The 27,949-nt window shown below is 50.8% G+C and overlaps 1 protein-coding gene across 1 annotated transcript; it reads left to right on the top strand.

The window, feature by feature from the left end:
* The first annotated feature begins 22,093 nt into the window (after positions 1–22,093).
* LOC136000252 (olfactory receptor 6E1-like) lies at positions 22,094–23,077 on the top strand. Its single transcript, XM_065654031.1, has one exon. It carries the CDS (start codon positions 22,094–22,096, stop codon positions 23,075–23,077), a length of 984 nt encoding a protein of 327 aa, XP_065510103.1.
* The last annotated feature ends 4,872 nt before the right edge of the window (positions 23,078–27,949 follow it).

The following is a 27,949-nucleotide window of genomic DNA, read 5'->3' as shown; positions in this document are numbered from 1 at the left end:
AGGATGGACTTCAGCAAAGTTATGGCGGGGTTATGGAAATAATTCATGTTTGATGCATCAACCAAGTCATAGAAACGAAAATGCAATAGGTGTATGTAAGAAATACCAAGAAGTGAGAATCACACACACGCTCGATTAGAGGAGCAATCTTGCGAGTGTCTGGCGCGCTGTAACAAAAGTGCTGCTTTTACCACTTTCCAAACTGTGTTAAAGAACCTTTTTGCCGACTTTTCGGTACCATTTCCCCCGCCCAGGAGAACAAGGCCAGAGCAGCCCACGCACACCTGAGCCAGATGCAGCAACAACATCCCCGGGGCCCCAGTTGCAGGAAAAAGGGCCCCAGGGCTGGGCCGGGGGCTCCTCAGCCTTGGGGCAGCTCCACGGGCGCCACGGCAAAGCTCAGCCTGGCCGCCCGCAGAGCCGCCGCCTCCTCAGCTTGGGCTGCGCTGCCATTGGGCGGGAGGGCTGTCAGTCTCCTCCCCTGAGGTGATCCTGGATCTGATTGGCTGCCTTAGGGGTCACTCCCCCCACAGTGCCCGCCCTGCCCTGAGGTAATGTTTCCTGTGATTGGCCGGCTGGGATTTCTCGTTTCCCCCCCTACCAAGTGATGGGTCAGACTACTTGTCAATCATCCATGTGCTGCACTCCCACCAGCTGTGATTGGTTCAGCCAGCACAGCCCGCCCCTGAACGCTGCCCAGTTTGTTCAACTCTCGCCACCTTTCCTGCAGGCCTCAAAGCTGGATTGGCTGGTTACATATCAACCACATGACTTGCCCCGCCTCCTCAAATGCCATTGGCTGTCCTGGGTCCCCTGACTCCCCATAGACTTCTGGGCTGTTGTTGCCAGGCAACGAGCTCCACCTAAAACTGAAACTGTGGGCCCTGGTCAGAGGCCGTGGGTGATAAAAGACACGTTGGGACCCTGAACATGAGGATTTGGGCCCCAGGAAGGAGGCTCTGGGCACTCAAAAGGACGGGCAGATGCTACAGATGGCGCTTTGCGCCCTGAACACGAGGGGACCCTCTTGGTTCCCACCAGAGCTGGGTTTGGCGCCTGTGACCCCACGTACCAACTGTCTGCTGTGCTTTCTGACCTCATGGGCCCTCTTGTCCTGCCTCCCTTCTGCTGCTAAAGCCTGTTATAGGAAACAATCACCTTGCCAATAGAATAGGCCCGGGCAAGATCTCTCAGCAAAGCATATTTTATTAATGATTTTGCAAGACCGGGTGTTCTGCCCAAAAGTAGGTACACAGAATAGGGCAAAAAGCCTCCGCTTAGATCCCCCCCAAATCCCAGCTGCAAATTCCCTCCCCTGCTCCACATTGATTGGGTACTGCAGGGTTTACAGACTACCCGACACCTGCCTCAGTTTACCTGTCTCATTCATCTAATTCTAACAACTCTCTGACCTTATTGATTTAATTAAAATATGGATTCCTGGCTCTTTGGTTACCCTATCACTTAGCTTAACTTTTTAAATACAGTAATCAGTTTATATTCTGGGATTATTTCAAAGAGACTTTGTTTTACATTAAGGATTCATAGTCTGATGTCTCTCATCCCTTACCCCCCGCTGGGGTCAGGTGTCAGATCAGTTGTAAAAACAACATTCCTCCTTCAATGGCTCCTTACAACTCGACCTCCACATTGAAACAGAAGAGACGGCAAGATGGGAACACACAGCACACAGCTCTCAAAACCCCATCACAGGGACTTCTCAGAATGGGGATTTCACCAATTGATGCAAAACCCACAGAGAAGCAAACACCCCATAAATGACACATGCGAGGCCAACAGGAGTTTGTTTTTAATTGTGGCTTTGGCTTTTCTGCCCACTGGCGCTCAGTGAGTGTTTCTGAGAAGCGATCCCAGCCGTGGGTGCAGGTTGCAGCTCCTCCTCGAGGGGCCTGTGGGCAGGCGGGCCGGCCGGCAGAGCTGCCCCTGGCTCTGGAAGGGCTCTCTGAGCTCTTCCTGGCTGGAGGCAGCACTGGCTGCTGGTGCCCTTGGGGCAGCTTGGTCCCTGCTGGGCAGCTTTGGCGCTTCCTGGACTCTTCCTCCTCCTCTCCAGCATCGCAGGTGTCACATACTGTGTCCTCCCTCATCCCAGGCTGCAATCTGCCTTGGTCACCACTGGCTGCTTTTCTGATTCGTAACTCCGGGGCACTGAAGCCTTCCTGCTCCTCCTCCTCCTCCCCCTGTGTGCTGAGGGGTCACAATCCGTGATCTCCACAAACTGGCTGTGGACGTCATAGCACCGCCGCGGGGATCTGCTCCGCTCCCTCTGCCTTGGCTGAGTTTGTTCCTGAGCAGCTTTGGCTCTGGAAGGACACTGGGAGCTGCTGTTGGAGGGCCCTGGAGCTGCATCATCCCTTAGGGCTCGGTCACAGCATGGAGGACTTGTTCTCCAGCTCCGTGTCCTCCTCACTGAGCAATGCTGCTCCGTGATCTCCACAAACCGGCTGCGGAGATCATAGCCCCACCGCGGGGATCTGCTCCGACCTCTCTGCCTTGGGCGGGTTTGCTCCTGAGCAGCTCTGGGGGCAGGAACAGCCTGGGAGCTGCTGCTGGAGGGCACTGGAGGTGCTGGTGCAGACTGGGAGCTGCTGCTGGAGGGTCTTGGAGCTGCCTCATCCCTGTGAGTGCGGTCACAGCCCAGGGGGCTGGTTCTCCCCCTCCTCCCGTCTGACTGTTCATAGTCCGTGGTGTCCACAGCCCAGCTGCGGAGATGGTTGCCCCACTGCGGGGATCTGCTCCGGGCCCTCTCCCTGGCACCGTTCTCCTGGCAGTGGGCAGAAGGGCTGAATCCCTGTTCCTCTTTGCTGCTGTCCTCTCGCGCAGTGTGGGGCACACGGTCGCGGGGTTGACAGCGCAGCGGGCGCGCAGCTTTCCTTCTGGACACCAGCCTGACGCAGCCGTGGAAGAAGCGACGCAAGCAGGAGCCCATGGAGGAGCTGCTGTTGATCCTGCCTGGCCAGATGGGGCACGGCCGGCTCGCAGCTGCCTCCCGGGCACCTGCCTGGCTTTGCTGGCTGCTGCTGGCTGGTGCGGAGGAGCTGCTGTCCTCTGCAGAGTCCTCCATGCCCCCCGCCATGTCCTGCAAAGAGAGCTGTGAGAAGCTCCTGCCCTTTCCTCCTGACAGGACCCATCAGTGCGGCACCCCCAGAAGCTGTGAGGGAACAGCTAAGGGCCTCCCAAAGGCTCCTGGAGGCTGCAGAGGGGCCAAGGAGGACAAATGGGATGGATGCAGGTGGGATGCTGGGAGAGGGAGCCGTGCTGCAAATGTGCAGAAAGCTGCTGTGTGGGAGGGAAAAGAGAGCACTGCCAAGATCCCTGAAAGAAACCCGCTGTCCATCTGGTGCCCTGACCACCTCCCCACAGCCACCTTAGTCCTACAGGGCAGACCCTGCGGTCCCACAGAACCCACCTGCTTGCTGCCGGCCGCCCGCTGACTGAGGAGGGAAAGGGCCTGTGATGGTGCCAGTGAGGAAGAAGCCCTTTGTCCAACTTTCAAATCAGAGCACCTGGGGAAAAAAGAGGGATCTTTGCTGAGGGCTGTTCTTGCAGCCTCCTCTGGGTTCAGGCATTTTCTTGGAGCACTTTATATGACAGAGAGAATATGTAACTAAGACCACAAATGGGAAATTTGATTGGGCTGAACGATGCAGGCGGTAATTGTCTGCTATGACAGAAACACTCAGGAGGATGAGAAGAAAAATAGCAAAGCCAGGAAAAGGAAATGTATTCTGAACACAGCTTAAAACTTGTGATTACCTGATGTAAAACAGTAAATAGGCTTGCTGCCTGAGAACTGTGTCGATGTCACAAAGAACCACAGTCTCGTCGTTCATCTGGTACCACAGTCCATCGCTGGCCTGCAAAGAAGAGTGTCGGTATCTGGAGATGAACGGCATGGCTTCTCCACAAAAACACAAGCCAAAGCCTGCCAAACCACAAGTGTTCCAAAACAAATCCAATCCAGCCCCTGAGGAAACCTCCTCCACTCAGATCCTTGGCTGCCAGAACATGGCCAGGAAAGTTGGTTTTCCCCAGGATACATTTTTCCCTTGTTCACAAGGAAGTTGCTTTTCACCTTGATGTAGCAGAAGTAGTGTCCTGCACGGCAGCTGCCACCTCCATGCACCAGGACGGCGTATAAGGAGTAGAGGAGCGGTTCTCCAGCTGTCTGAGACATGTACGGGCAAAGATCCAGGTACTGGGGATACTCCACAACCTACGGAGAGAGCAGGAGGGCTCAGCTATGATCCAGAAACATTTGAGGACACAGCCTCTCAAGGCTAAAGGCCAGAAGTGTAGAAATGCATCGTTTGGAATCATCAACACTTGATTTTCCCTAAAGCAACATGTCATGGGTTGGGTGGCAGGAAACTGATCTGGGCCAAAGCAGCTCTGTGGGAGCAGAGGACATGCTTGCCTTCCCATGGGAACTGTCCCCAGAAGGGAACATGAGAATCTCAACATGAGCTGCTTGTGACAGAACGTCTGGCGTTGGGAAACCCGCTCCAGGAAGAGAACGTTGCCCTCCAGTTGTGTACACACCTTGCTGATCTTGTCGCCGGTGAAAGCTTCAAACCTCTTCAGACACACCGTGAGAACCTTGGGCGCGCGATGAACCGTGAACCTCTTGGAGGCGGCAGTCATCTTGTCACACCTTGAAAGCAAGTACAGAGCCAAGGGCTGAAACGCACCATTTTTTCCCCAAAGGCCAGACAGCCTTTCCTGTCTCACACATCCCGACGCTATTTTAAGGCTATTCAGTACCATGAGGCCATGTTGAAAAACCTGCTTCTCATTACTGTGCCTTAAACCAATGTGAAAACATGACTTCTGCTCAATGACACCTTCACGCAGCATCTAGTATTAATATGTCATTAGTAATCGTCTTACTTGCTACATTTAAAGCAGTTTTCGCCATCCAGGTGCTCGGGTTTCACAAAGTCCTCCAGAGCTGCGGTGACAGATGCGGCTGCCTGGAGGAGTGAGAAGGGAGAGCCCTGAGCTCTGGGAAATGCCCTCGCCCAAACACTTAGGAGGAGTTTACACAAGAAAACAGCTCGATGACGCTGAGGAGACCCACTGTGAACCCGCAAGCAGTGCCCAGAAGGAGGCAGAAAGAGGGTGTGATGCTGAACATCTCCCTCATTCCCCAGGGATTCCCAGCACTCCCCAGAGCCACCTCTTCATGGCACCGCACAGTTCAGCGACGATGGTGTGCGGGCCACCAGTGATGGAAACAACACCCCCCATGAGCCTGGGAGCCAGACGGGTGTTGAGGGAGGGCAAGGGAAGAAGGAGGAGGGTACGTCACAGTGCAGAGAGGGGCACGTGTGCCTGTCCAGCTGAAACCAGCACCGACAGGGAGACCACTGCCAAGGCCTCTGCAGGAGAACACAGTCCATTCCACCTCCTGCCCACCACCAAGCTCTCTTGTGTTTGTCGGATACATTTTTAAGCCAACTGTGTGGATTCTGGAAAGCTCCAGTGGCCTTGGGACATATTGAAGCACAATTACAAGCCCTCTTACTCTGATATCCAGAGGAACATCCAGGAAGGCCTCGTAGGAATCGGAAACCGCTTGGCAGCTCCAGCACGTGACTGGAAGGCAAATGGAAATGCTCAGCGAGAGGGGAAGTCAACTGACTGTGCTGGGTTACGCTCCTCACACCCACTGCGCCAATCACACGATCAGCTGCTATCGCAGGCAGACAGGAGGGCACAGACGATTCCAAGGAGAGCAGTAGCTGTGGAAAAGTACCTCTGGATCTCAGAAAGCCCCCAAAGATCTGATGGACGATGGTAGTTGCTTGAGAGGAGATGTCCAAGCTGCAAACCAATGGGAAGGCAGAGAGTTATCTCCTCCAAGAGCCTGGCTTTGTCTGAAAGCCCTGGGCATAGTTTTCCTTGAGGGGAGGACATCAAGGAGTCCAAAGGGCTTGGGAACGCTGGAAAGACAATTTGCTTGTGCTTACTCGCTGCTTCCGCTCAGACAAGCTCTCTGCATGGCATCCACGGTGCAGCGTAAGAACTCGTGGGCGTCCTCCTGCCTGCCATGCTCGAAATTTTCTCCTATTTCTAAGAAAGAAGAAGTTACTAGTTCTCTCCTACGCGAATGGCATAAAACATGTCACAGCAGCTGGACTGACTTACGTGTGAGAACATCAACAACAGCCCAAGGCTCGATGGCACTGGCTGAGGAATGCAGGACCTGTTTAACGTGCGCTTCCATTCTGCACATCATGCAGAAGCCTTCCTGGCCACCTGGAGAGGGAGGGAGATGGGGAGGGAGAGAGGGAAGCTCCTCAGGTTTCCAGAATATCCACAGCAATGGGAAACCTAAGAAGTTGTAAGAATTCTCCACTCCTCCCAAGGGGCCCAAGTCCCAACAAGCCCGGGACGTTTAAGTGCACAGAAAACTTTCTTCAGAGGGATGCTGAACTGACGGAAGCTTTCTGTGCAATAAGCGAAGGAGATTAACTTGCAGGAATAGGGACCAAGAGCCCGGGCTAGAAACAGGTGCCTTTCTAAAGATGAATACATCCAGGTACAACAAGCCGCTTCTAGGCTTGAGTGTTCAAAGAACACCAACTCAGGGAGCTGATCAGCTTCCAGATTCTGGGAGCCCTTGGGCAGTGCCCAACAGATGTACAAGGAAAAGTTCTGAAAAGTACTGACAGGCCCGGCTGTGCTCCCCAGAGAGCAGGTGGTTGGCCAGAGGCGGGGTGTAGGTCAGGCACTGCAGGATGGAGTTGAGGAAGCACGTGTTGCCCAGATTGTGCAGTCCCGCTCCAGCTCTCTGGCTGTGCTGCCAGCCCATGTAAATCTTCTGCGGGGGAAAGAGGATCCTCTGCGGCGGAGCCATTCCCTCAGCAACGACTGCCAAGAAAGCACATTGGAAGAGAGATGAGACCATGTTATTGCACAAAAGCATATTTAAAAGCTAAGTTCTGTACAGGAGCACCCAGGAAAACAAGGTCTATCCTGCAACACAGAAACACTATGGGAAGCCTCACACTGCCCTTGAAATTTCCTGATGAAGGCACAGTTTTGGAAAATAGTGTGTTCCCCTGCTCACTTTGCCGAAAGCGCAACAAACCCACACTCTGCCTTCAGTGGCTTGGGCAACTTTCCTTTCCCTCTGGAGTCTTGAACTGGATCATCCCCCAGCGTGTCAGGGCTGAAGGGTGCCCAGCAGACCCCAGGCAAGACAAGGAAAGCCTCTAGTGCAGCGGGTGAGGAACTCGCTTCAGACGGGCAGGAAAGGTCTCTGTCCCACAGCACGGCTGCCTCCTGCCCGCCCTGCTGCCTCTCGCTGCCCGTGCCCTGGAGCAGGAGCTGGGTCCCCTCTGTCCACAGAGGCTGTGCTGGGGCCGGCTCCCAGCTCAGAGCAGCCCTGGCATTCAGGCAGCATCATGACCACCACCCGTGGGACCCGCCCTGCCAGCGTGTGGGGAAACGTGATCCTGGTGTCGAGCAGGGAGCGCTCGCTGAGCCCCCGCCCTGCCCAGACAATCAGGGCCCCTCACTCACCCATCTCCAGTTGCTGGGCCATGCACAGCTCCTGGGGCTCCACTGGAGATCCGCTCCCCTGGGGAGCCCTGTCCTCCTCCAGGGCCACCCTGGTGGTGCCAAGATGTTTCTCTGCCATCTTGTGGGTCCAAGCAAAGAGTTATAGGTGGAGAAGGGGGAAGCTTTGGCAAAATGCCAGGGGTCTGCCGGGGGCGGCTGGGAAAGACTTGGGTTGCACTCGGGGAGTCTTCAGCACAAGTCTGCCGGGGGCAGAGGGGAGTCTGCCAGGTGCAGCTAGATTTAGGATATGGCTGGACTCGATGGTCTTAAGGGTCACTTCCAACCAAAAAGATTCACTAAATCTCTGAAAGACGTGGGCTACGCTCGGGGGCTCTCGCCAGCTCCGTGCTCCTGCCCTGTCCCGTCGCCGTCCTGTCGGACAGTGGGGGCTGGGGCCACAGCTGCGCTGAGCACAGGCAGGGCAGTGGGTGTCACAATGTGAGGTCACAAAGGGCCCCACTGTGACCCTGCGCCTGGGCAGGGAGGTCAGGCTGTCTCTTTGGGAGGCACAGGTTCAGCTCAGCGCTGGGCACCTGGGTGCTAAATTTGAATCCCAGTTTCTAAATTTCCACCACCCATTGCTCGGAGCATAGTCTGTAACAGTCTGTTGCACTACTCCATTTTCCTGGAGGCTGGTGCATGACGGGGATGTGACAGACCCACTCACTGTCGTGCTCCTTGGCCCAAGTGTCTGTGAGGATGTTCCAGTAATGAGTCCTGTTGTTTAGCTTAGTTCTTTCTGCGTTGCTGTTTCACCACATGACTTGCTTTTCAAGGCCCAGGACAGTGTTACGGGCAGTGCCGTGGGGCACAGCGTAGGTTTCCCACCATCCGATAGTGGCTTCTGCCATTGTAAGCACAGAGCTCTTGCCATGGCGGGTTTGTGGCAGTGTGATATAGTCAGTCTGCCAGGCGTCCCCATATTTACACTTCAGTCTTCACCCCCCATGCCACACAGGCTTTAACCGCTTGGCCTGCTTGATCATAGCCAGTTTTTCACAATGGTGAATAACCTGTGCAACAGCGTCCATGGTCGAGTCCACCCCTCGATCACGAGCCCATCTATGTGTTATATCCCTTCCTTGATGACCTGAGGCACTGTGGGCCCAATGGGCCATCAATAATTCACCTTCATCTTGCCAGTGCAAACCTACCTCAGACACTTTAATCTGGGCAGCTCGATCCCCCAACTGGTTGTTCGGATCAGGTTCTTCAGTGACCGACTCTCGGGCACATGAGCTTCTATGTGGTGCACTCTCACAGGCAGGTTCTCCAGCCCAGCAGCGATATCTCGCCAGGATTCAGCAGCCCAGATGGGTTGGGCTCTGCGCTCCCAGCGGCTCCGCTTCCATTGCTGTAACCAGCGCCACGGGGCATTTCCCACCATCCACGAGGCAGAGCAGAGATGAAGTTTCTCAGACGCTGGGGCCTCTTCAGCCCCTGTCAGGATGGCGGGTGCTGGGTCTGGTGGGGCCTCTGCCCCACGGCGGGGGCTGTGGCCCAGGGTACAGCAGGGGCCACAACGGTTGGACGCGGTCGGCGGTGGCGGCGGGAAGTCGGATGGCCCATGGCTGCGTTCCAGCGGCACGGCCCGGGATACTGACTGTGTGAGCGGGTGGTGCCATGGAGACGCGGGGTCTGGAACATGGGGGTGGCCGGGGGGACGGGAGGGACGGGGAGGGGGGCAGAGAGGAAGGGGCCCCGGGGCTGGGCCGGGGGCTGCTCGAGCTCAGGGCAGCCCTGACGGGCGCCATGTCAGAGCTCGGCCTGGCCGCCTGCGGAGCCGCCTTCTGCTCACATCACTCTCCACTGCCATTGGTCGGGAGGGCTGTCAGTCTCCTGCCCTGAGCTGATGCTGTCTGGGATTGGCTGCCTGGGCTGTCACTCTGCCCTGGTTTGGGGCCCACCCTGCCCTGAGGTGCTGCATCCGCTGATTGGCTGTCTGGGATTTCCCCCCCTGGCTCCTCCCATCAAATGAGTGGTCAGACCACTTGTCAATCATTCATGTGCTGCACTCCTGCCAGTTGTGATTGGTGCAGCCAGCACAGCCCGCCCCTGAACGCTGCCCAGTTTGTTCAGCTCTCACCACCTTTCCTGCAGGCCTCAAAGCTTGATTGGCTGGTTACATATCTATCACATGACTTGCCCCACCTCCTCAAATGCCATTGGCTGTCCTCGGTCCCCTGACTCCCCATAGACTTCTGGTTGGTTGTTGCCAGGCAACGAGCCGAGCTCAGCCTAAAAATGAAACTGTGGCACCTGGACAGAGGCCGTGGGTGATAAAAGACACGTTGGCACCCTAAACATGAGGATTTGGGCCCCAAGAAGGAGGCTCTGGGCACTCAAAAGCAGGGTCAGAGCAAATTACTCAGGCCTTTATCCAAACACCTCTTTGGCAATTTTTGGGGTAGAGTGAATGTGCACTCCTGGGAAACAGCTTCCAGTGCTTGACTGTCCTCAGGATTGGGAAGTTTCTCTCTTTCTGTAGAACCTTTCCCAGCCCAAACATCCAGATTGTTTTTACTCATCTACTTACACACTTACACAGACCATAATATCCTACCTTGGACACAAGAATGTTGTGGGGGATGATGCTGAATGCCTTGCTGACTTCCAGGTAACAGACCACCACTGCTCTCCCCACGTCCTGCAACCCTGTCCTTTCCTCACAGGAAGCAAAGAGGATGGACAGACACCACCTGCCCTGGGTAAACCCCGTCACCTTCTCTTCCAGACACCCAGAAATGGGGTCCCAGTGGACATGTTCTGGGGCACAGCCCTTAGTTCTCTGAAAAACAGGACTTGAGTCTGGTTGAGTTTCAATCAGAATCAGTCATTTCATTAACAGATACCAAAGCAAAAGGCTAGGTAATAAAAGGCAAGCAAACAGCACTGGGTATGTGGGGAGTCACCGCTCCACCAACACTCACACCGCTTACTTTTTCCCTTGGTCTTTTATACTTTCTTAAGTTCCCTTTTCCAAGAAGTATCCTCCTAGTTTCAATTCCCCAGATTAACATGGCGTTGAGGTTTCTGCACACGTCTCAGAGGTTTAGGTGGTCGCCTCTCCCCTCCTGGTGGTCCTCAGGAGGAAGGCTTCTCCTCTTCTTTAGTGTCCTTTTCTTTACTCTTTATTCGGTGCATGCGTAAAGCAGGTTTTCTTTAAGCAAGTCGTTAGCGCTACATAACGGCAATATCCTTTTCTTTACTTAAGTCGTTAGTGCTACCTAACCACAACATCCAGTGTCCTTGCTCCATGCCTTAATTGGTTAAGTCAGTGCACTTATCTTAACTTCTTGTTGGCGCATTTTCGCAATGTTAGTACACTAATACTTATTTCTGTCCCCTGATATACTCTTACAGTGACACGAATCACAATAATACATTTCACAGTTCCCCTGCTCACCCATTGGCCATTTTTGAAAAGTGCACACAATGTGCGAGAGCTGCCAGTGGTCAGGGAGTCACCCCAGTCTCCATGAGCTTTCCAAGAAGGTGGAGAGTGGCCTCACTGTGACATCGTCCTGCTGTCTCAGCTCCTGGGATGCTGCCCCTGCTGTCCCATAGACTGGAAAGGATTGTGTTGGTTCCAGTGACCCCTGACTTGATCTGCACCCACTGCTGGTTGTTTTCGTCCAGATTCCTGCCTCCAGTCACAGAGGCCAGAGAGAACTTGCTGGTGAAGACAGAGGGGAAGAGGACACAGGGATTCTCACCTCTTTCTCTTATTAAAGTCATTGGTGGCCACCCAGTGTCTTTGTTTCTCCTTTAACTGTTCCTGCAGTAGTAACAGCTCATTAGGTGACCCTTAATAGCCTTACAGGTCTAGACTGAGTTTTGCTCTGGACTGTTGCTGTGCTTGGAGGCTGCTGTCCTTGAAGACCAGACGAACTAACTTCTGCCACCCTGCCTTGGCAGTTTATTCCATCCGTGTCACAGCTCTGTCTGCAACACTGACAGCTCCAGCTCACCCAGTCAGGTCCCTGGCTGAGGACATTGCCTCACATCTGGGCTGAACCACCCCAGCTGTGGCACCAGGAAACCTCTGACCTGCCCCATGGAAACCTGGTACCAAGTGTCCAAGAGCCCATGCATACAAAGGCTTTGCTTCAGAGCACAGTCACGGGATGGCCAAAGATTGCTAGATGTCTCTCTGGACCTAGGGGTATAAAACCAGAATAAAATGCCTGAATTCCTTCAACTGAAGACTTTCCTCCCCCAGCTTGGAGAAATTAGATCCTTTGCTGTAACTTTCCTGGTGTCCTGTCTAATGATGAGACAAGAAAAGCTGATTCTCATACCAATTTATTTTCTAATACGAAGAACGCAATGCTGGCAAGAAGTGTCTTTGCAGAGGAGAATCAACATCACTGATTACTTTAGGTTGTCTCAAAGGTTTTGTGCCTGGAGCCCCAGGGACAGCTGCAGAGAGCCCAGAGGGGACAGGGGAAAGGACATCATGGGCTGCTCCTGTGCTGCTGAGCTGGGCTGGGCTCCTGGGACAGAGGGAGCTCATGGCAAGCGGCAGCGTTGCAGAGAGACAGCTCTGCCCAGGAGCAGCTCCTCTGCAAAGTGCAGCAGGGCTGAGGGCTCTGTCTGCAGCACCGAGGGGAGAGGAGCCAGGGAGAGAGGGGAAATGCAGTCTGGGGTTGGAGGATGCTGAGAGATCACTCAAAGGGAAATCTTCACAGTCCTTAACACAGTAAGTCTCTGGGTGCAGGGTGGTGCAGATGAGGATCCTGCAATTATCTCCCAGACTTCGCACATCCCATGGCTGGCATGGAGGAGAAGGATCTACTCCTCAGCAGAGATTCCCTGCATGGACAGGGCACGACAGTTGCCTTCTCCCAGCTGCAGGGGGTGAAGCTGGGTGAGCACCCAGGGATGCCCAGGGCTGTCCTGCAGAGCAGGGTCCCTGCAGGGACTCTGCCACCTGCCAGGGTCAGCGCTCAGCCTGACCGGGGAGATCCCAACAACACTGAGGGAGAAGCTGTTGGGGGAAGGAGTGACTCCCGGCAGGGCAGGGTCCTTCTGCTGTTGAGAGGGAGCTGCGTGGGTCAGGGCTGCTCACAGCTCCAGCTCACCCCCAGGACATTTGCAGAGATTCCTTCTGAAGGACACTGAGGAAGTGTTTATCTGATAGGGGTAATTTTAAGTTTTGAGTTTTTTCCACTCTTGGTTGTCTGGGTGCACAGTGGGACATGGGAATTTATTTCTTTGTCCTGGAGAAGGTGCTAAGACCCCAGTCCTCATTAGGACTTGTCAGAGCTGCTCCTGAGCCCCTGCACACAAAGAGCTGCCCCTGGGCAGTGGCCGGTGCCAGCAGGTGTGAGCAGGACAGAGCTGAGCATGGGAGATGGGGTATGTGACACTGACAGGGAGCAGATTCAGGGGCAGAGAAACAGCTCCCAGCAGGGACAGCTCCATGCAGCAGAGACATGGGCAGGGAGAGGGAGCTGTGACCAGAAATGCTGGGGAGGGGATTCAGGAAGCCCCCTGCCCTCCCCTGCAGTGCAGACGCATTTCCCAGTGCAACCCCCTGGTCTCCTCCCCTCCCCAGCAGAACCTCTGCCCCAAAACCATGGGGTCCAGGTAACGAGTCTCCACCTCAGCAGCTGGACCTCCAGGTGAAGGGTTTCTGGAACGTGGTACACAAAAAAGGTGCTACAAGTACTTGCTCTACAGTGTCATCATGTGAGTGGCAGCAGCACAGCCAGGTAAGGAGAAGGTTTCACATCATGCCCGTCTGCCTTTCTGGCCTTGCTGTATTTTTCAGGAGCACTGCAGTGCTCTTCCCTGTTTCTCCACCTGTCCCTGGTGCTCTGACGTTCTGGACTTGGGGTGGGAATGTGGGTCCGTTTCAGTTCTGACACCAACCCAGGGGGTCTTGCCCCAAAGGTGCATTCATGGAAACTAGGTGCCCAAGCTGCATTTTAAGCTGTGATGACCCGTGTTTGCAATTTGGTGGAAAAGGAGAATTAGCTGACACATGCCTCCATCAAGGATGAGGTTTTCCGTGAGAAATGGCATGTTTATTTTTCTCAGAGAAGGCTCCTCTAACTTGTCACTGTCTTTTCCTCCTGTGACAGGTCCTCATGTTCACAGGCAGAGCAAATGTCCAACAGCAGCTCCATCACCCAGTTCCTCCTCCTGGCATTCTCAGACAAACGGGAACTGCAGCTCTTGCACTTCTGGCTCTTCCTGGGCATCTACCTGGCTGCCCTCCTGGGCAACGGCCTCATCATCACCACCATAGCCTGTGACCAGCACCTCCACACCCCCATGTACTTCTTCCTCCTCAACCTTGCCCTTCTCGACCTGGGCTGCATCTCCACCATTGTCCCCAAATCCATGGCAAATTCTTTATGGGACACCAGGGCCATCTCCTACATAGGATGTGCTGCACAGCTCTTTTCATTGGCCTTCTTGGCAATAGGAGGGTATTGTCTCCTCACTGTCATGTCCTACGACCGCTACGTTGCCATCTGCAAACCCCTGCACTACGGGACCCTCCTGGGCAGCAGAGCTTGTGTCCACATGGCAGCAGCTGCCTGGGCCAGTGGGTTTCTCAATGCTCTGCTGCACACGGCCAATACATTTTCACTGCCACTGTGCAAGGGCAATGCCCTGGACCAGTTCTTCTGTGAAATCCCCCAGATCCTCAAGCTCTCCTGCTCACACTCCTACCTCAGGGAAATTTGGCTTGTTGCTTTCCTTGGTTTTCTGGTTTTGGGATGTTTTATTTTCATCATGCTGTCCTATGTGCAGATCTTGAGGGCCGTGCTGAGGATCCCCTCTGAGCAGGGATGGCACAAAGCCTTTTCCATGTGCCTCCCTCACCTGGCCGTGGTCTCCCTGTTTGTCAGCACTGCCATATTTGCCCACCTGAAGCCCCCCTCCATCTCCTCCCCCATCCTGGATCTGGTGGTGTCTGTTCTGTACTCAGTGGTGCCTCCAGCAGTGAACCCCCTCATCTACAGCATGAGGAACAAGGAGCTCAAGGATGCCCTGAGGAAAATATTTCAATACTCACTGCTTTAGGTTACTAAGGTTCACACTGTGTCACTAGGGCTGCAAGAGAAATAGCTAGGACTAACTTTTCTTCTTATGTGTCTATATTTTTCCATAGTGCTTTTGGTGGGCTGTGTTTCTTGGTTCATGGTTGTAATAATATAATTCTTGGCCTCCTGCGTGTCTTTTCTTGAACCAAAGACCTCATGTACATATGTATATGCACTCCTTAGTTTTTGATAAACTCAATAAATGAAGCAGCAGAAACCAATTTGTCTCAGGTCCCACCTCTTCACAATCCTCTGGAGCTGGGGGAGCAGCCCCAGGACGCAGGAGGGTCCAGGAGGCAAATGCTGCCCCATGGAGGAGCAGCCCTGGTGGCCTTGGGGCTGCCCATGGGCAACTCAGTGGTCGTTCCCTCTCTGACACCTGCGAATCGGGGCTGCTGTTTCACTTGATCCATGGGCAAGGGCAACAGCAGGATGCAGCAGGACACATCCCTTGTTGTCTGTTGACAGTGGAGATGATGAACGGTCACTGAGATATGCACCGTCCCAGTGCATGATGGGGCAGAGGACAATCCTCCAGGAGAGGAATCAGGAGCTGCCCGGAGAGCCCATGGGATACACACGGACCGGGTGTGCCTGAGGTGGGCAGTGACAGGACCCCACAGAGTGAGACATGGCCCAAGGTGGAGTCATCAAAGGGAAAGCACTAAATGCAGGTATCTGCAGGGAAACAAAGACGAACACAGACAGTCTGATACAGACCAGCTCCAACAGGCAACAGCACCTTCACAGCCACCACACCAACAGCAGCACTTACACAACCATGAGCAACACATCTGACCCTGTCCTGTTCCCCCTCTCAGACTGCTCTGGTGTGAAGGTTGCACGAGTGGTCCGTACATCCTGGGCAGAACTTATGCACTGTCTCACACGCTCCTGTGTTCCCCCAGCTGTGGACCTGGGCTTTGTGTTTGCCCAGACTCAGAGATATTACCCATTTGGCCATTCCAACCCTGGGTGTCTTCACATCCTGGTGTCCTCCTCCTCCTTGCTACCCTCACTTAGAATTGACCAAAACCACACACAACAGTGAACCCACTCACACAGCAAATAGCCAGGAGGGGACTTTAAGAAATGTCGTAGTTTAACCCTGGTCATCCGCTCAGCACCACACAGTCGGTCGCTCACTCCCCCACAGCAGGATGGGGGCAAGGATAAGAAAAGTAAAAGAAAACTCGTGGATTGAGATAAAGAGGAGGAAAGTGATAAGAGGAGGAAAATGAGGCAGCAGCAGCCAGCGGTACCCAAAAGAGAGAGTTTAATAGGTAAACCAAAAGCTGTGTGTGCAATCAAAGAAAGATGAGGAATTTGCCCGCTGCTTTGCGTTCACAGGTGGGTGTTCAGCCATCTCCAGAAAATCAGGGCTCCATCACACATAGCAGTTACTTGGGAAGACAAACGCCATCACTCTGAGTGTTCTCCCCTCCCTTCTCCTCCCAGATTTTATTGCTGAGCATGACTACATACGGTATGAAAGACCCCTTTGGTCAGTTGGGGTCAGCTGTCCCAGCTGCGTCTCCTCTCAATTTCTTGGACACCCCCTGCCTCCTCTCACTTCTCAGCGTGAGAAGCTTAAAAGACCTTGATACTGTGCAAGCACTGCTCAGCAATGACTGAAATATTGGGGTGTGATCAACACTGTTTCCATCACAGATTTAACACACAGCCCCATACAAGTGACTATGAAGATAAGTAACTCTACCCCAACTGAAACCAGTCTAATAAGCAGGACAGACCATGGTGATGAGGCAGGGGGTTTGGCCAGACCAGCACTGACCAGCCACCTCCCCACGGGCAGCTGGTCCCTCGAATCCCTCTCCTCCCCACTCTTCCATAGGCTGCTTCTTCCACAGTCCACCTTGATCCCTCCCTTTCTCTGCCCGACTCTCTTCCCCAGTTCACAACTATCATCAGTTACTTTTTCCCCAATGGTCTCAGGTTTTCTCCGTTTGTACTCAAGTTTGATAGTTTGGATGCCATTGTCCAGGTCCTCTGGGACTTCAGTGGCATCACTGGTGGCTCCCCCAGTTCAGATGGAACTCCGCCTGCAGCTCCCAAGGCCCTCTGGTCTCCTGCAGGTTCTGTGCTCATGGTTGGACAGTGACGGCAATCCTGAGAAATTTCAAATCTTATGAGAACCTTTAAATCAACTTAAATGATTCAGTATATTCAGTAAAATGTCTGAGCTTTTCCCATGATTTCTAACTGAGAATTTTTCAGGATGTGTATTAACAGCAGGAGAAGAAATATTGATTTTTCCTTGTCTTTGCATCACCAGTACTGTATCTCTTACTCCGTGTGTTTCATCTCCCTCACATTCCAGTTATTTCCTCCTGGCCTGAAGAAATTCACCATGTCTTTTAATTGTGTTTCTAATTTCCTATCTATCTCTCAAAAACATTTATTGCATGGTTCTCCCTTCTGGAAGGTGGAACTCATTGCAGCCAGCTTGGACTTGGCATAGAGCTGAGGCCTGTGTTTTATCTTTTTGATGATCTAATCACATTTGAATTTGTGTGTTCAAAACCAAGAAAAACCTTTCTGTGCCTGTTTGCAGCCAGTTCTCTAATGAGAGCAGGTGGAAATTTGTGGAATGGGGTTTGAACATCCAGTTGCAGCCTTCAGTGGAGAAGTCTGATGTAAGGAAAAGTGATGTAAGTCCCAGATGTGCGATGACAGAAATAGTGGTGTTGGGACGTGAGGAGCAAGGTTGTCCACACAGTGTCAGATCTCAAGGGACTACTTTTCCAATCTGTCCAGACCTCCTTAGGAGACAGTCTGGATCAATATCAATTAGAAAATGCTGGTATCACCTCTTCCATAAACCGAAAAGTAATGAAAAAATCCTTAAATATGAAAATAAAAATTATTAAATGCTTATAGAAATCTTCAACTGGACTTCTAAAACCTCTCTACTGTACAAGTCTTGAAGACTTTTCAAAAATCATGGTAGACACACAGATCCTTAGGGCTTTCTCCACTTTTATGAGCCCCATGGTGCATTTGGTGCTGAGTCCATGAACCTCAGATACTGAGAGGAGACTGAAAAAACCTCTCAAGAACGTAAAGTCAGAAGCAAATGCCAAAGTGTCTGGGAGCGTTAATTGGCCCAACTGACGGCAATTACCAACAAACCCTCCTGATGGAGTCGTTAGAGCAGATACTTGGAGGCCATGATGGCAGATAGGCAAAGGTCACGTACAGACAGTTCTGATGCTGAGAAAACCTTTGGTTCGATTTATGAGGCAGAAAGGCCAAGCCCTCAGCCCAGCCCCTGGGAAGGCAGATCCTGTCCCTCCTGCGTGGCTCTTCCTGGGGCAGTGGGATGTGGGTGTGATGCTGAGTGAAGAACAACAGCCTGACACCTCCCTGTGGGGCTGCAATGAGGCCCCTGTGCCATGAGGACTTGTCTCCTCACAGGTCTGTGGCAGAGACAACTGCCATGGCCAAGTGGACAGAGATCTCTGTTCTGTGGGTGCCTTCCAGCCCTACCAGAGCCCTTGGCCACCTCCACCTCTGACTGTCTTACGCTGTCCCACACCTGCCCCTCTCTCCCCATGGCTGTAGACACCCATCTCTTCCCCACCTTGCTCTCGCCATGGCATTTCCATACTTCACCTATGTCTTTCCACCCTCCCTGGCTGTTCCGTGAAACACAAAGCCATGGGCTGATCGCAGACTCCCTCTGGGTGACCTCTTGCACCACAGTGCAACCTTCAAGTGACATTTTTATCTCCTCATGCCCCGTCTCCACATTCCAAGCAGCACTTTGCAGCAGTTTCTCTCTTTCTTCTGCTCTTTCCCATTATCAAGCAAAGTTCCATGATCTCAGAATCCACCCTTAAGGTGTCTGACCCAGCCCATCTGCCTGCTCGTGGTCTCTCAGCTGACCAGAAAGAAGTATCCTCACCATGATCTTCCAAGCCACACGCCTGCTGTTGACCTTTCAGCTTGCTGGACAAGACTAAAGGCATGTGCCTGCTGCAGATAAAAGTAAAATGATTGTCACCCTCCAAGCCCATGCACCTGCTGGTGATCTTTCTCTGACTGCCAGGTGCATCTCCATGCCAGTCCTGCAAGGTGCTAGGGCAGCAGAGACTTTGCAAACAGCATTCAACCTACATGCATGTTGGTGGCTTATCAGTTCCTTAGGCACAGCTTCAATGATACACACATAGACCAGTCATGTGCCTGAAGCTGGCCTATCAGGTACTCAGGTGGAAGTGACCTCACAGCCACCATCACAGCCATGTGCCTCTCACATGCCCATGAGTCTCTGAAGCACCATAGACCTCATCCCAGCAATCCTGCCCATCTCCTCCTTGGGCCTGACAGCTGGTCAGGCACCTGTAACCTCACATCCCTCTTCAGATGCCCCGTGGCTGCTCCAGAATTATCCTGGGTTGCCCCAAGGGGCCAAATTGCTGAAGTAGGGTAGGGAGAGGGGTTGGAGGTGATGGGGGTTGAGCACGGGAATGAGAGCTTTGGGGATGAGGTGTTCAATTTAGGGATTAGGGATTAGAGCTCGCTGTTCAGGGTTAGGATTTAGGCATCTGGTAATCTGCCTAGGTGCGTGGTTAGTGTTAAGGGTATGGGCTAGCTTTGTGAGTTAGGGGTTTTTTTTAGGGTTGTGGTGAGGGCTAAGGTTAAGGCTGGTATTTTGAGGCTAGGGATACAGGGTAGGTGTTAAAGTGAGTAAAAAGGTAACACTAACAATAAGGGGTTATGGGTTTGGGATTTGGCTTAGAGGTAAATTTTGAGGTTTGGGTTTAAAGTAGTGCATTACTGTCAGGGGGGGGACTAGCATTTAGGGGTAAGGTTAGAGTTTAAGATTACTGCTTAGAACACAGGTAAGGGCCTAACATGAATGTTTTCACAGTCAGTGTCACAGCGGCATCACTGTTACCTGAAACCCTCCAAATCTTTCACCTCTGTTGGCCAAGCCATTCTTTCCTCCCCCAAATCTCCAATCTCTCATGTCCCAGTTCCCCTTGACCTTCCCAAATCTGTCATCATCTTGGGAGCAGCTTTCTGATGGCCCTCATGACCTCTGAGTATTTGCCTTCCCGCTGCTGGTCAGTCAGTTTCTGTGACAAAAGTGACCTCACAGCAGCATCCAACGGGACACAATGGGCTGCTGTGCTGCTCAGCCCACCCAGCAGCCCTGCACCACCCCTAAGGTCCCCAACCTCAGCTCACGCCTACCAGCTCGTGCTCCAGAACAGCTCCCATAGGTCCTGGGAGACTTTTCCCAGTCCCACATGGTGCTTCAGCTGCCCCAGGGCATGTTGGAGGCAGTGGCCACCTCTGTGCAAACAACTGAATCAACCCCTGAACGGAGACTTTAGGGAATAGTTGAGCCCTCTGCAGAAAAGACTTCTGTGTAATAGCTCAAAAAGTCTTCCTTTCCACAACTGCTAGTATTTTTAAACTAATTTTCATGAAACTTCTCATTGTTTGTTTGTTTGTTTGTTTTGAGACTACCATGGGCGAGTGTCAGTAAGCTAATTAAACACTGTATCTCTATGTGAATGTTTTTATGCAGCCATTTCCCAAAATACATTGCCTACCAATGGTTTGAGTTGAGAAACACTGTTCAGAGGATCTTCTTAATTTGTATTGGCACATTTTGTATCTCTAATTCTTTCCCTCTGTCTCATTTACTTCCTTGCCTATTCTTTGAAGAGCTCTCTGAGGAAAAGATGAATTGAATTATGGAATACCATAGATTGGGAGAGACTCCTGTGCAAGGATCTTTGCAAGAGTGTCTTCAACTGGATCAAGTGAGGCTCCCCGTACAACAGTTCTGCTGAGTTCTTATAATTCAGCCAGCCTGTTGTCCTGCACATCCTCTCTGGCATGTGCAAGCAACTTAAGTAATTGCTGTTTACTCAATTTTATTCAGTTTTGTAGCAGAAACTGCTACAGGGATCTCTGAAACAGCCAGATTCTTCACCCAGGATGTTAAAAACTACCTGTATGCACAGGAAACAGGCCCAGGCACAGCAGGATCTGCCTGTCTCCAGCACTGTCTGGGATCCCACCTGGAGAAATCCCACACGAGTCAGGCCAACATTTAATTTGAAGGTGACTAAATTTTGTTTATTTTGGAGGTGGATGGTATTGGAGGAGGTTGACTGAACTCGATCACTTGATTTCAAGTTGATCCATTGTCTCCGACCAGTTTTTGCTGTTGTCTCTGTGGACAATGAGATGGGAAAGTCCTTGGACCACCCAGGTGACTAATGACTGAAGAGCTCTGCTTGCACACCCACACAACTTTGTTTCACCGCCTCAAACCCACCATCTCCTCCTCTCCCTCTTCTCCCCTTGCATTTTGAATTATTCTGTTTCGAGAGCCGTCCGCTCTACTCCTTTCTATGCCTGAAAACAAATGGAAAGATGAAGGGAAAAACACCAGTCTTTATTGTATATGTGGGATTTTTTTTGTCCTTCTTTCTCCTAGATGTGCAGTTTGATTTAAAAAACAAAATAAGTTTAGGAATCGGAGATTTGAGACTTGAATAGTGAGTTTCATCTGCTTCACAACAGGTGCCTGTGAGAATTTGTTGTCCCAAGGCTCCCTGTATAATCAATGGAGAGAGGAGAAAACTCTCAAGGCTGGGTCCTCCCAACCTATAGCTGGCACGCAAAAGAAATGTTACAGATCTCTTCCAGTCACTATTCTCCTGGTCTGCGTTTAGGTCAGGATATTTGATAGTAATAGCAATGAGCAACTGTTTGGAAGTAACTGCATTTCGGTGCAGATGGATGTCAGATGAGACCGGGTGGAACCATAACAAATTTCAGTCATTATTTAGAGTACTAAAGAAGATGAGTTATACTTGGTCCCTATTCTGCCCTCCCCTTTCCTGAAGAAACAAAGAGCACAAAGCTGTGGAAGAAAGCACGGGATTACGAAAGAGATGCTTGATACTGCTTATTCTGAAATCAATAGATACTCAGGGATTCCTAGTCCAAAAAGGCAAGTACTCAAAAGTAGAAAGAAAAGCTTTCAACATACATTTGATTTGATTTGATGTGATTTGATGTGATTTGATTTGACTTGATTTGATGTAATAGTTTGGCATTTGTGCAATAAAAGAGATGACTTAGGCACATAGGTGTGACAGATGTTTGGAAAAGACCTGCGTGAATTTGGAATTTGCCAGGAATGGGATAAAATAGCTAACAGACTTTAAAATCCTCTGTCATGAAGGAAGAATTCTTTACAAGTGTTTTAAAAAGGTAGAAAGAAGACAACAAATTCTCTGAGAACTCCAAATGAAATTTGATACCGAAAAATCAGGGTATGAGAAGTGCTTGAAGTCCTCTATCTGTGTACTATAGGAAGACTGCAAGAAAGGAAAGAAGCAGAGAGTTTTGGGGAGCCTTTCACCCAGACTGTATCACACTTGTTTTTTGCCATGTTCCTGTCTCGGCCTGACGAACCAAAATTCAACGTGGGACCAGAAAATGGAACTGCAGTTACTGAGTTCATCCTAGAGGGTTTCTCAGGGCTTGATCAAAGACTGCAGCTTGTACTCTCTCTGGTCTTTCTGCTCATATACCTGACAACAGTGATGGGGAACGCTACCATCATTTTCCTCGTGTATGCAGATCACCGCCTTCAAACCCCTATGTACTTTTTCATTGGCAATCTGGCCTTCCTGGAAATCTGGTTTACGTCCTCCACAAGCATCAAGCTGGTTGTGATCCTGGGTTCTGGGAGGAGAACAATCTCGCTAAGCAGCTGCTTTGCCCAATCCTCTTCCTATTTTATGCTGGGCTGTACAGAGCTTATTCTACTAGTTGTCATGTCCTTTGACCGCTATGTTGCCATCTGCCAACCTTTGCATTATGCTGCCATCATGAAGCCTCAGCTCTGCATCCACCTGGTTGTTGCTACTTGGGTCACAGGCTTCACACTCTTGAGTTACCGCCTGGTCATCCTCTCGCAGCTGACTTTCTGTGGCTCAAATGAGATCCATCACTTTTTCTGTGACAACTCCCCCTTATTCAAACTGTCCTGCTCTGACACCAGCCTGCTTTGGAAAATAGACTCTGTTTTCTTATCATTTGTCATTCTGGGTTCCTTATGTTTAACTCTGGCATTTTACCTGTGCATCCTTTTCTGTATTCTACATCTTCCAGCAGCCTCTGGGAGGAAGAAAGCTTTTTCTACATGTTCTTCCCATCTCGCCACCTTGGCAATTGGATACGGGAGCTGCATTGCTCTCTACGTGTGTCCTTCAGTAGGTGTTTCCTTGGAGAACAGCAGATTTGTAGCATTGCTGAACACCGTTCTGTACCCCTTCTTAAATCCATTCGTCTACAGTCTCAGAAACAAGACTGTGATACTGGCCCTGAATGAAGCCATTGCCCGTACAAGAACACAGCTTTTCCCCTAATCATGAGGCATTTCTGGACAGCAATTCCAGTGGTCTGCTATCATATGTTAAACAATACCAATGCATATGTATGTAACCTCCAGACAGAGATACCTCAGGAGATTTATAGCATCATAGAATCCTTTCAGTTGGAAAAGACCCTCAGGATCATCGAGTCCAACCACAACCCAATTCTAGCACTAAACCGTGTCCCTAAGAACCTCGTCTAAAGACCTTTTAAACACCTTCAGGGGTGGTGACTCCCCCACTGCCCTGGGCAGCCTGTTCCAATGACCAACTACCCTTTCCAGGAAGAATTTTTTCCTAATATCCAATCTAAACCTCCCATGGTGCAACTTGAGCCCATTTCCTCTTTTCCTATCTCGTTGCATGTGTTAAGTGATAAAAAGCTCCTCTGCACACACAAAGAAGGCACTAACAATGGCAGGAGGAGTAAGACAGTTAATACCCTGCCCCGGCTGCTCCCAGTGCCATCACTGGGGAGCCACCAGCTCATCAGGAGCCCATCTCCAAAACCAAGAAGAGCACAGAGGCTCATTGGCAAGTGGGAACCCAAATTACAGGCTCTGGGGAATGAACATCTTGTCCCAAGGCTACCCTGGGAGAGCCCTCAGCTTCATTGTCCAGGTGTGGAGCCCATCAAGAGGAGCCACTGAGAGCAGCTCTCTGGATCACCATTTAGACTAACAGAATTGTTGCCTAGGGGTGCAGGACACATGGTGGGATGCAGAGGAAGAGCATCTTTGGATTACACAGAACTTACCATGGGAATTTTGGAGAAGGAACCCAACCAGTGCAGTCTGTCCTGTCTTCTCATTAAACTTAACTTCTAAGTCTTTGCTATGTGAGCAAATCTCTTCTCTATGTGAACGTGTGAGCGTGGGGGTGTTAGTGTAGCAACTGGAGCAGGACCAGGGGGTCAGACAGCCTGCATGTCATTGGTGCCAGCAACTGAGAGACCAGAGTGACTGGGCATAAGAGTGTGCGCGCATGTGTGTGACTGGGGTTGTCTGTACCAGTATCTGGAATGAGGCTGCGGCCCTGGAGGCTCATGCGTCCTGGTGTCTGCAACTGGCAAGGCCGGTGTCCTGGGGAGGCTACTGAGCAGACTGAGTGTTTGAGCCCCGCTGCTGGAAGAATCCACCCTGAACAGGTATATACATAAAACAGACTGCACTAGACTAGAAGAGTTCAGTTGGAAGGGACCTACAACGATCATCTAGTTCAAATACCTGACACATTCAGGGCTGACCAAAAAATAAATCACGTTAGCAAGGGCATTGTCCAAATGCCTCTTAAACACTGACAGTCTTGGGGCATTGACCACCTCTCTAGGAAGCCTGTTCCAGTGTTTGACCAGCCTTGATAAAGAGATGTTTCCTAATAACCAGTCTAAACCTCCCCTGGCCAAGCTTTGAACCATTCCTGTGTGTCCTATCGCTGGACACCAGGGAGAAGATCTCAGCACCTCCCTGTCCATGTCCCCTCCTCAGGAAGCTGTAGAGAGCAATGAGGTCACCCCTCAGCCTCCTTTTCTCCAAACTAGAGAAGCCCAAAGTCCTCAGAAGCTCCTCAGAGGACAATCCTTCCAACTCTTTCACCAGGTTTGTTGCTCTCCTCTGGATGAATTCAAGGACCTTCACATCCTTGTTGTAATAATATGTGGGGCCCTGAACTGCACACAGCACTCAAGGTGAGGCCGCACCAACGCTGAATACAGCAGCATAGTCACCTCTTTTGACCACATGGCCGTGCTGTGTTTGATGCACCCCAGGATGCGGTTTATTGTCTTGGCTGCTGGGGGACAGTGTTGCCTCCTATTGACCCTGTGGCCAACCATCACACCAGATGCCTTTCTGCAGGGCTGCTCTCCAGCCACTCTCTCCCAAGCTACACTTGCACTCAGTGTTACTCTATCCCAGGTGAACAATCCAGCACTCGGACTTGTTCAATTTCATGCCGAGTGCTGGGTCCTGCAGTTGGCTCACAATAACCCCACGCAACACTACAGGCTCAGGGAAGAGGGGCTGGAAATCTGCCAAACAGAAAAGGACCTGGGGATGTTGATGGACAGTGACTGAACATGAGCCAGCATGTGCCCAGGTGGCCAAGAAGGCCACCAGCGTCCCAGCATGCATCAAGAATAGCATGGCCAGCAGGACCAGGCAAGTGATCATCCCTCTGTTCTTGGCACTGGTGAGGCCGCACCTTGAATGCTGTGCTCAGTTTTGGGCCCCTCCCTACAAGAAAGACCTTGAGGTGCTGGAGTGAGTTCAGAGAAGGGCAACAAAGCTGGTGAGGGGTCTGGAAAAGAAGTCAGATGGGGAGCATTTTTCGAGCTGGGGCTGTTTAGCCTGGAGAAGAGAAGGCTGAGGGGAGACCTTTTCGCTGTCTACAACTACCTGAAACGAAGTTGTCGCATGGAGGGTGTTGGTCTGTTCTCCCATGTGGCAAGTGGTAGAAGGAGAAGAAAGAGCCTGAAGTGGCACCTGGGAAGATTCAGTTTGGATATTAGGAAAGATTTCTTCGTGGAAGAGTTTGGGAGGCATTGGAACAGGCTGCCCAAGGAGTGGTTGAGTCATCATCCCTGGAGGTTTTTAAAAGACATATAGATGAGGTTCTTAGGGACATGGTTTAGTGCTAGAGTTGGGTTAATGGTTGGACTCAATGATCTTGAGGGTCTCTTCCAACCTAAATGATTCTATGATCTCATTGGGATGAGAAACATGGTTGGGCAGCTCACCCAGATGGAGTACTGACCCAAGCACAGGTCACTTTGACATTTACTACAATCCTCCATTTCTCTTTTCATTAAGTTGATTCATGTTGGCATAATTTGGAGTGAGGTCTGGTAAGGACCCATAGGACTGGTGAGCACAGCCCATGGGAGTTGCATTCCTTGGCAGGTCTTTTCTTACCACATCCTTGGGATCCTATCCAGTCTTGCCCTCACTATTCTCCAATGGTGTGAATTGAAATTGCTTCCAGGCACTTTTGATCATCCTTCCCAATAGAGGTTTAATGCATTTTATGAGACCAATCAAAAACATTAAAGCCAGAATTAATCCCAAGACCATTATAATCATTGCTACAAACAAGGCTTTCAACCATTTTAAGTCTGGCAACCAGTAAGTTAATTTTTCCCACACATTTTCAAATCCCCATGACGTATTATCCAATGACACCTGATGCAATATTCTCATTTTGTCCCAAATAGCTTTCAAATCACTGGTTATCCTTCCCTCATTGTTTACGTAAGTACAGCAGCTACTATTGATTACTGTGCATACTCCTCCTTGGGCTGCTAGTAACAAGTCTAGGGCCCGTCTGTTCTGCATCACTACAGACGATAGACTCTTTACTTCTTCTTGTAAAGCTTCTATGGCATCTATCATGTTGTTCTCAAGATCCTCTCTTACTGTCGAGATGTTAACTAGTGTTTTTCTAGCTCACTAACACCTAGCCAAAGTAGAAGCCAACTCGTAAAACTATGGAATCTCGTTCCTTGTTCTGTCAGTGGGCTTAACTCTCTGCGACGCAAACTTCTCAACGTGGACGCAAGCCAACCCTCCTTGTTTAGGGTTTCATGTACTGTCATTCTTGCTACCACTACTCCCAAAGCACATTGCCCTTTCCAATTCTCAGGTAGTATCTTGTATGCAGTGTCGTTGCATATCCAATACCACCCTTTTCCCTTAGGCACTGGCCATGCACTAGTGAATTTGTATTTTAGTCCTGGTGAATTTAGAGGCCTAAACATATGCGTGCCAATCCTAAGTGTCTCATTGCAATACGTATAATTTCCCACATGAGTTGAACCTGGGTATGTACCCGTTGGATCCCAAAAACTGGGTCTTCAATCCATACACCTTGAGTAGCATGGAGCATAAGGGTGATTTTTGTTTTCAGGGTTGTATGGACTTATTATTGATATGGGTTTTGTTGTTTCTGTTAAATCCCAGGTTGTATTCACCCAATATTCCCTAAAAGCAGCATCCTTGTCTGGTAATGGGACTCCTATTAGAGTCGAAGACTGCTTTCCATTAGTGGGCAAAGCTACACACATCCAGCAATTGGTTCTTTTCAGTATCCTTGATATATTCTGAATCATTTTTATATGATTGTTTTCATCCCAACTATAAGCTACACAAACTAATAGTGCAAGGTTAAGGGTACGATATAGTTTTTCCATCTCTAAAACATTTCTCTATTATAACAGTAACAATAATACAATAACATAAACTTTTCACAGATAATATAAAGACTTAGCAATCTCATACTTAACCCAATAATCCTTTTAAACACCCATCTAAGTTTTGTTAACATTCATATGCAGTTATGCTTCTAAACAGTACAAATCTAATCCTTTAAAATTTAGGTTTCCATACAATTATTAATATTAACAGAATCAGTTCTACAATTATAAAAACAACTAGACCTGGTTCACATTCAAGTTCCACATATGAAAGACCTTCATTCCAGGAGCAATTCATACTAGTTTCTCTTTAGTTGTATTTTAGTGTCTCCTGGCTCTGAGGTAACTTTCCATTCTTTGATGGGTCCTTTGACATGAGAAAAATCAATCTATTCCATATTAGCATGGCCACACCATGGTCTTTAGGTCTTCTTCTTTAACACACTTACTGCTACGCATAGGCCCCTCTCTTCCTGCACTCCCATGCGTCTCTCAGACCTTTCACTCTTGTCCTCCAGTAATGGGCCAACACTCCAGGAGGTTGGTGCTTCCTCCAGGCTCATGGATGATTCCTGAGGACCATCCAAGTGTGGGCAGTGCAAGAGAGGAGCAGAGCAAGGTCAGCTCATGGGCCATGCCTGAGCACAGCCACCCCCAGCAGCAGCCATTCCCCATCT

This window comes from Caloenas nicobarica, chromosome 32 (genome assembly GCF_036013445.1).
Source record: "Caloenas nicobarica isolate bCalNic1 chromosome 32, bCalNic1.hap1, whole genome shotgun sequence".
In the NCBI taxonomy this organism is placed as follows: Eukaryota; Metazoa; Chordata; class Aves; order Columbiformes; family Columbidae; genus Caloenas; species Caloenas nicobarica.
This window is presented reverse-complemented; position numbering and strand designations above follow the sequence as displayed.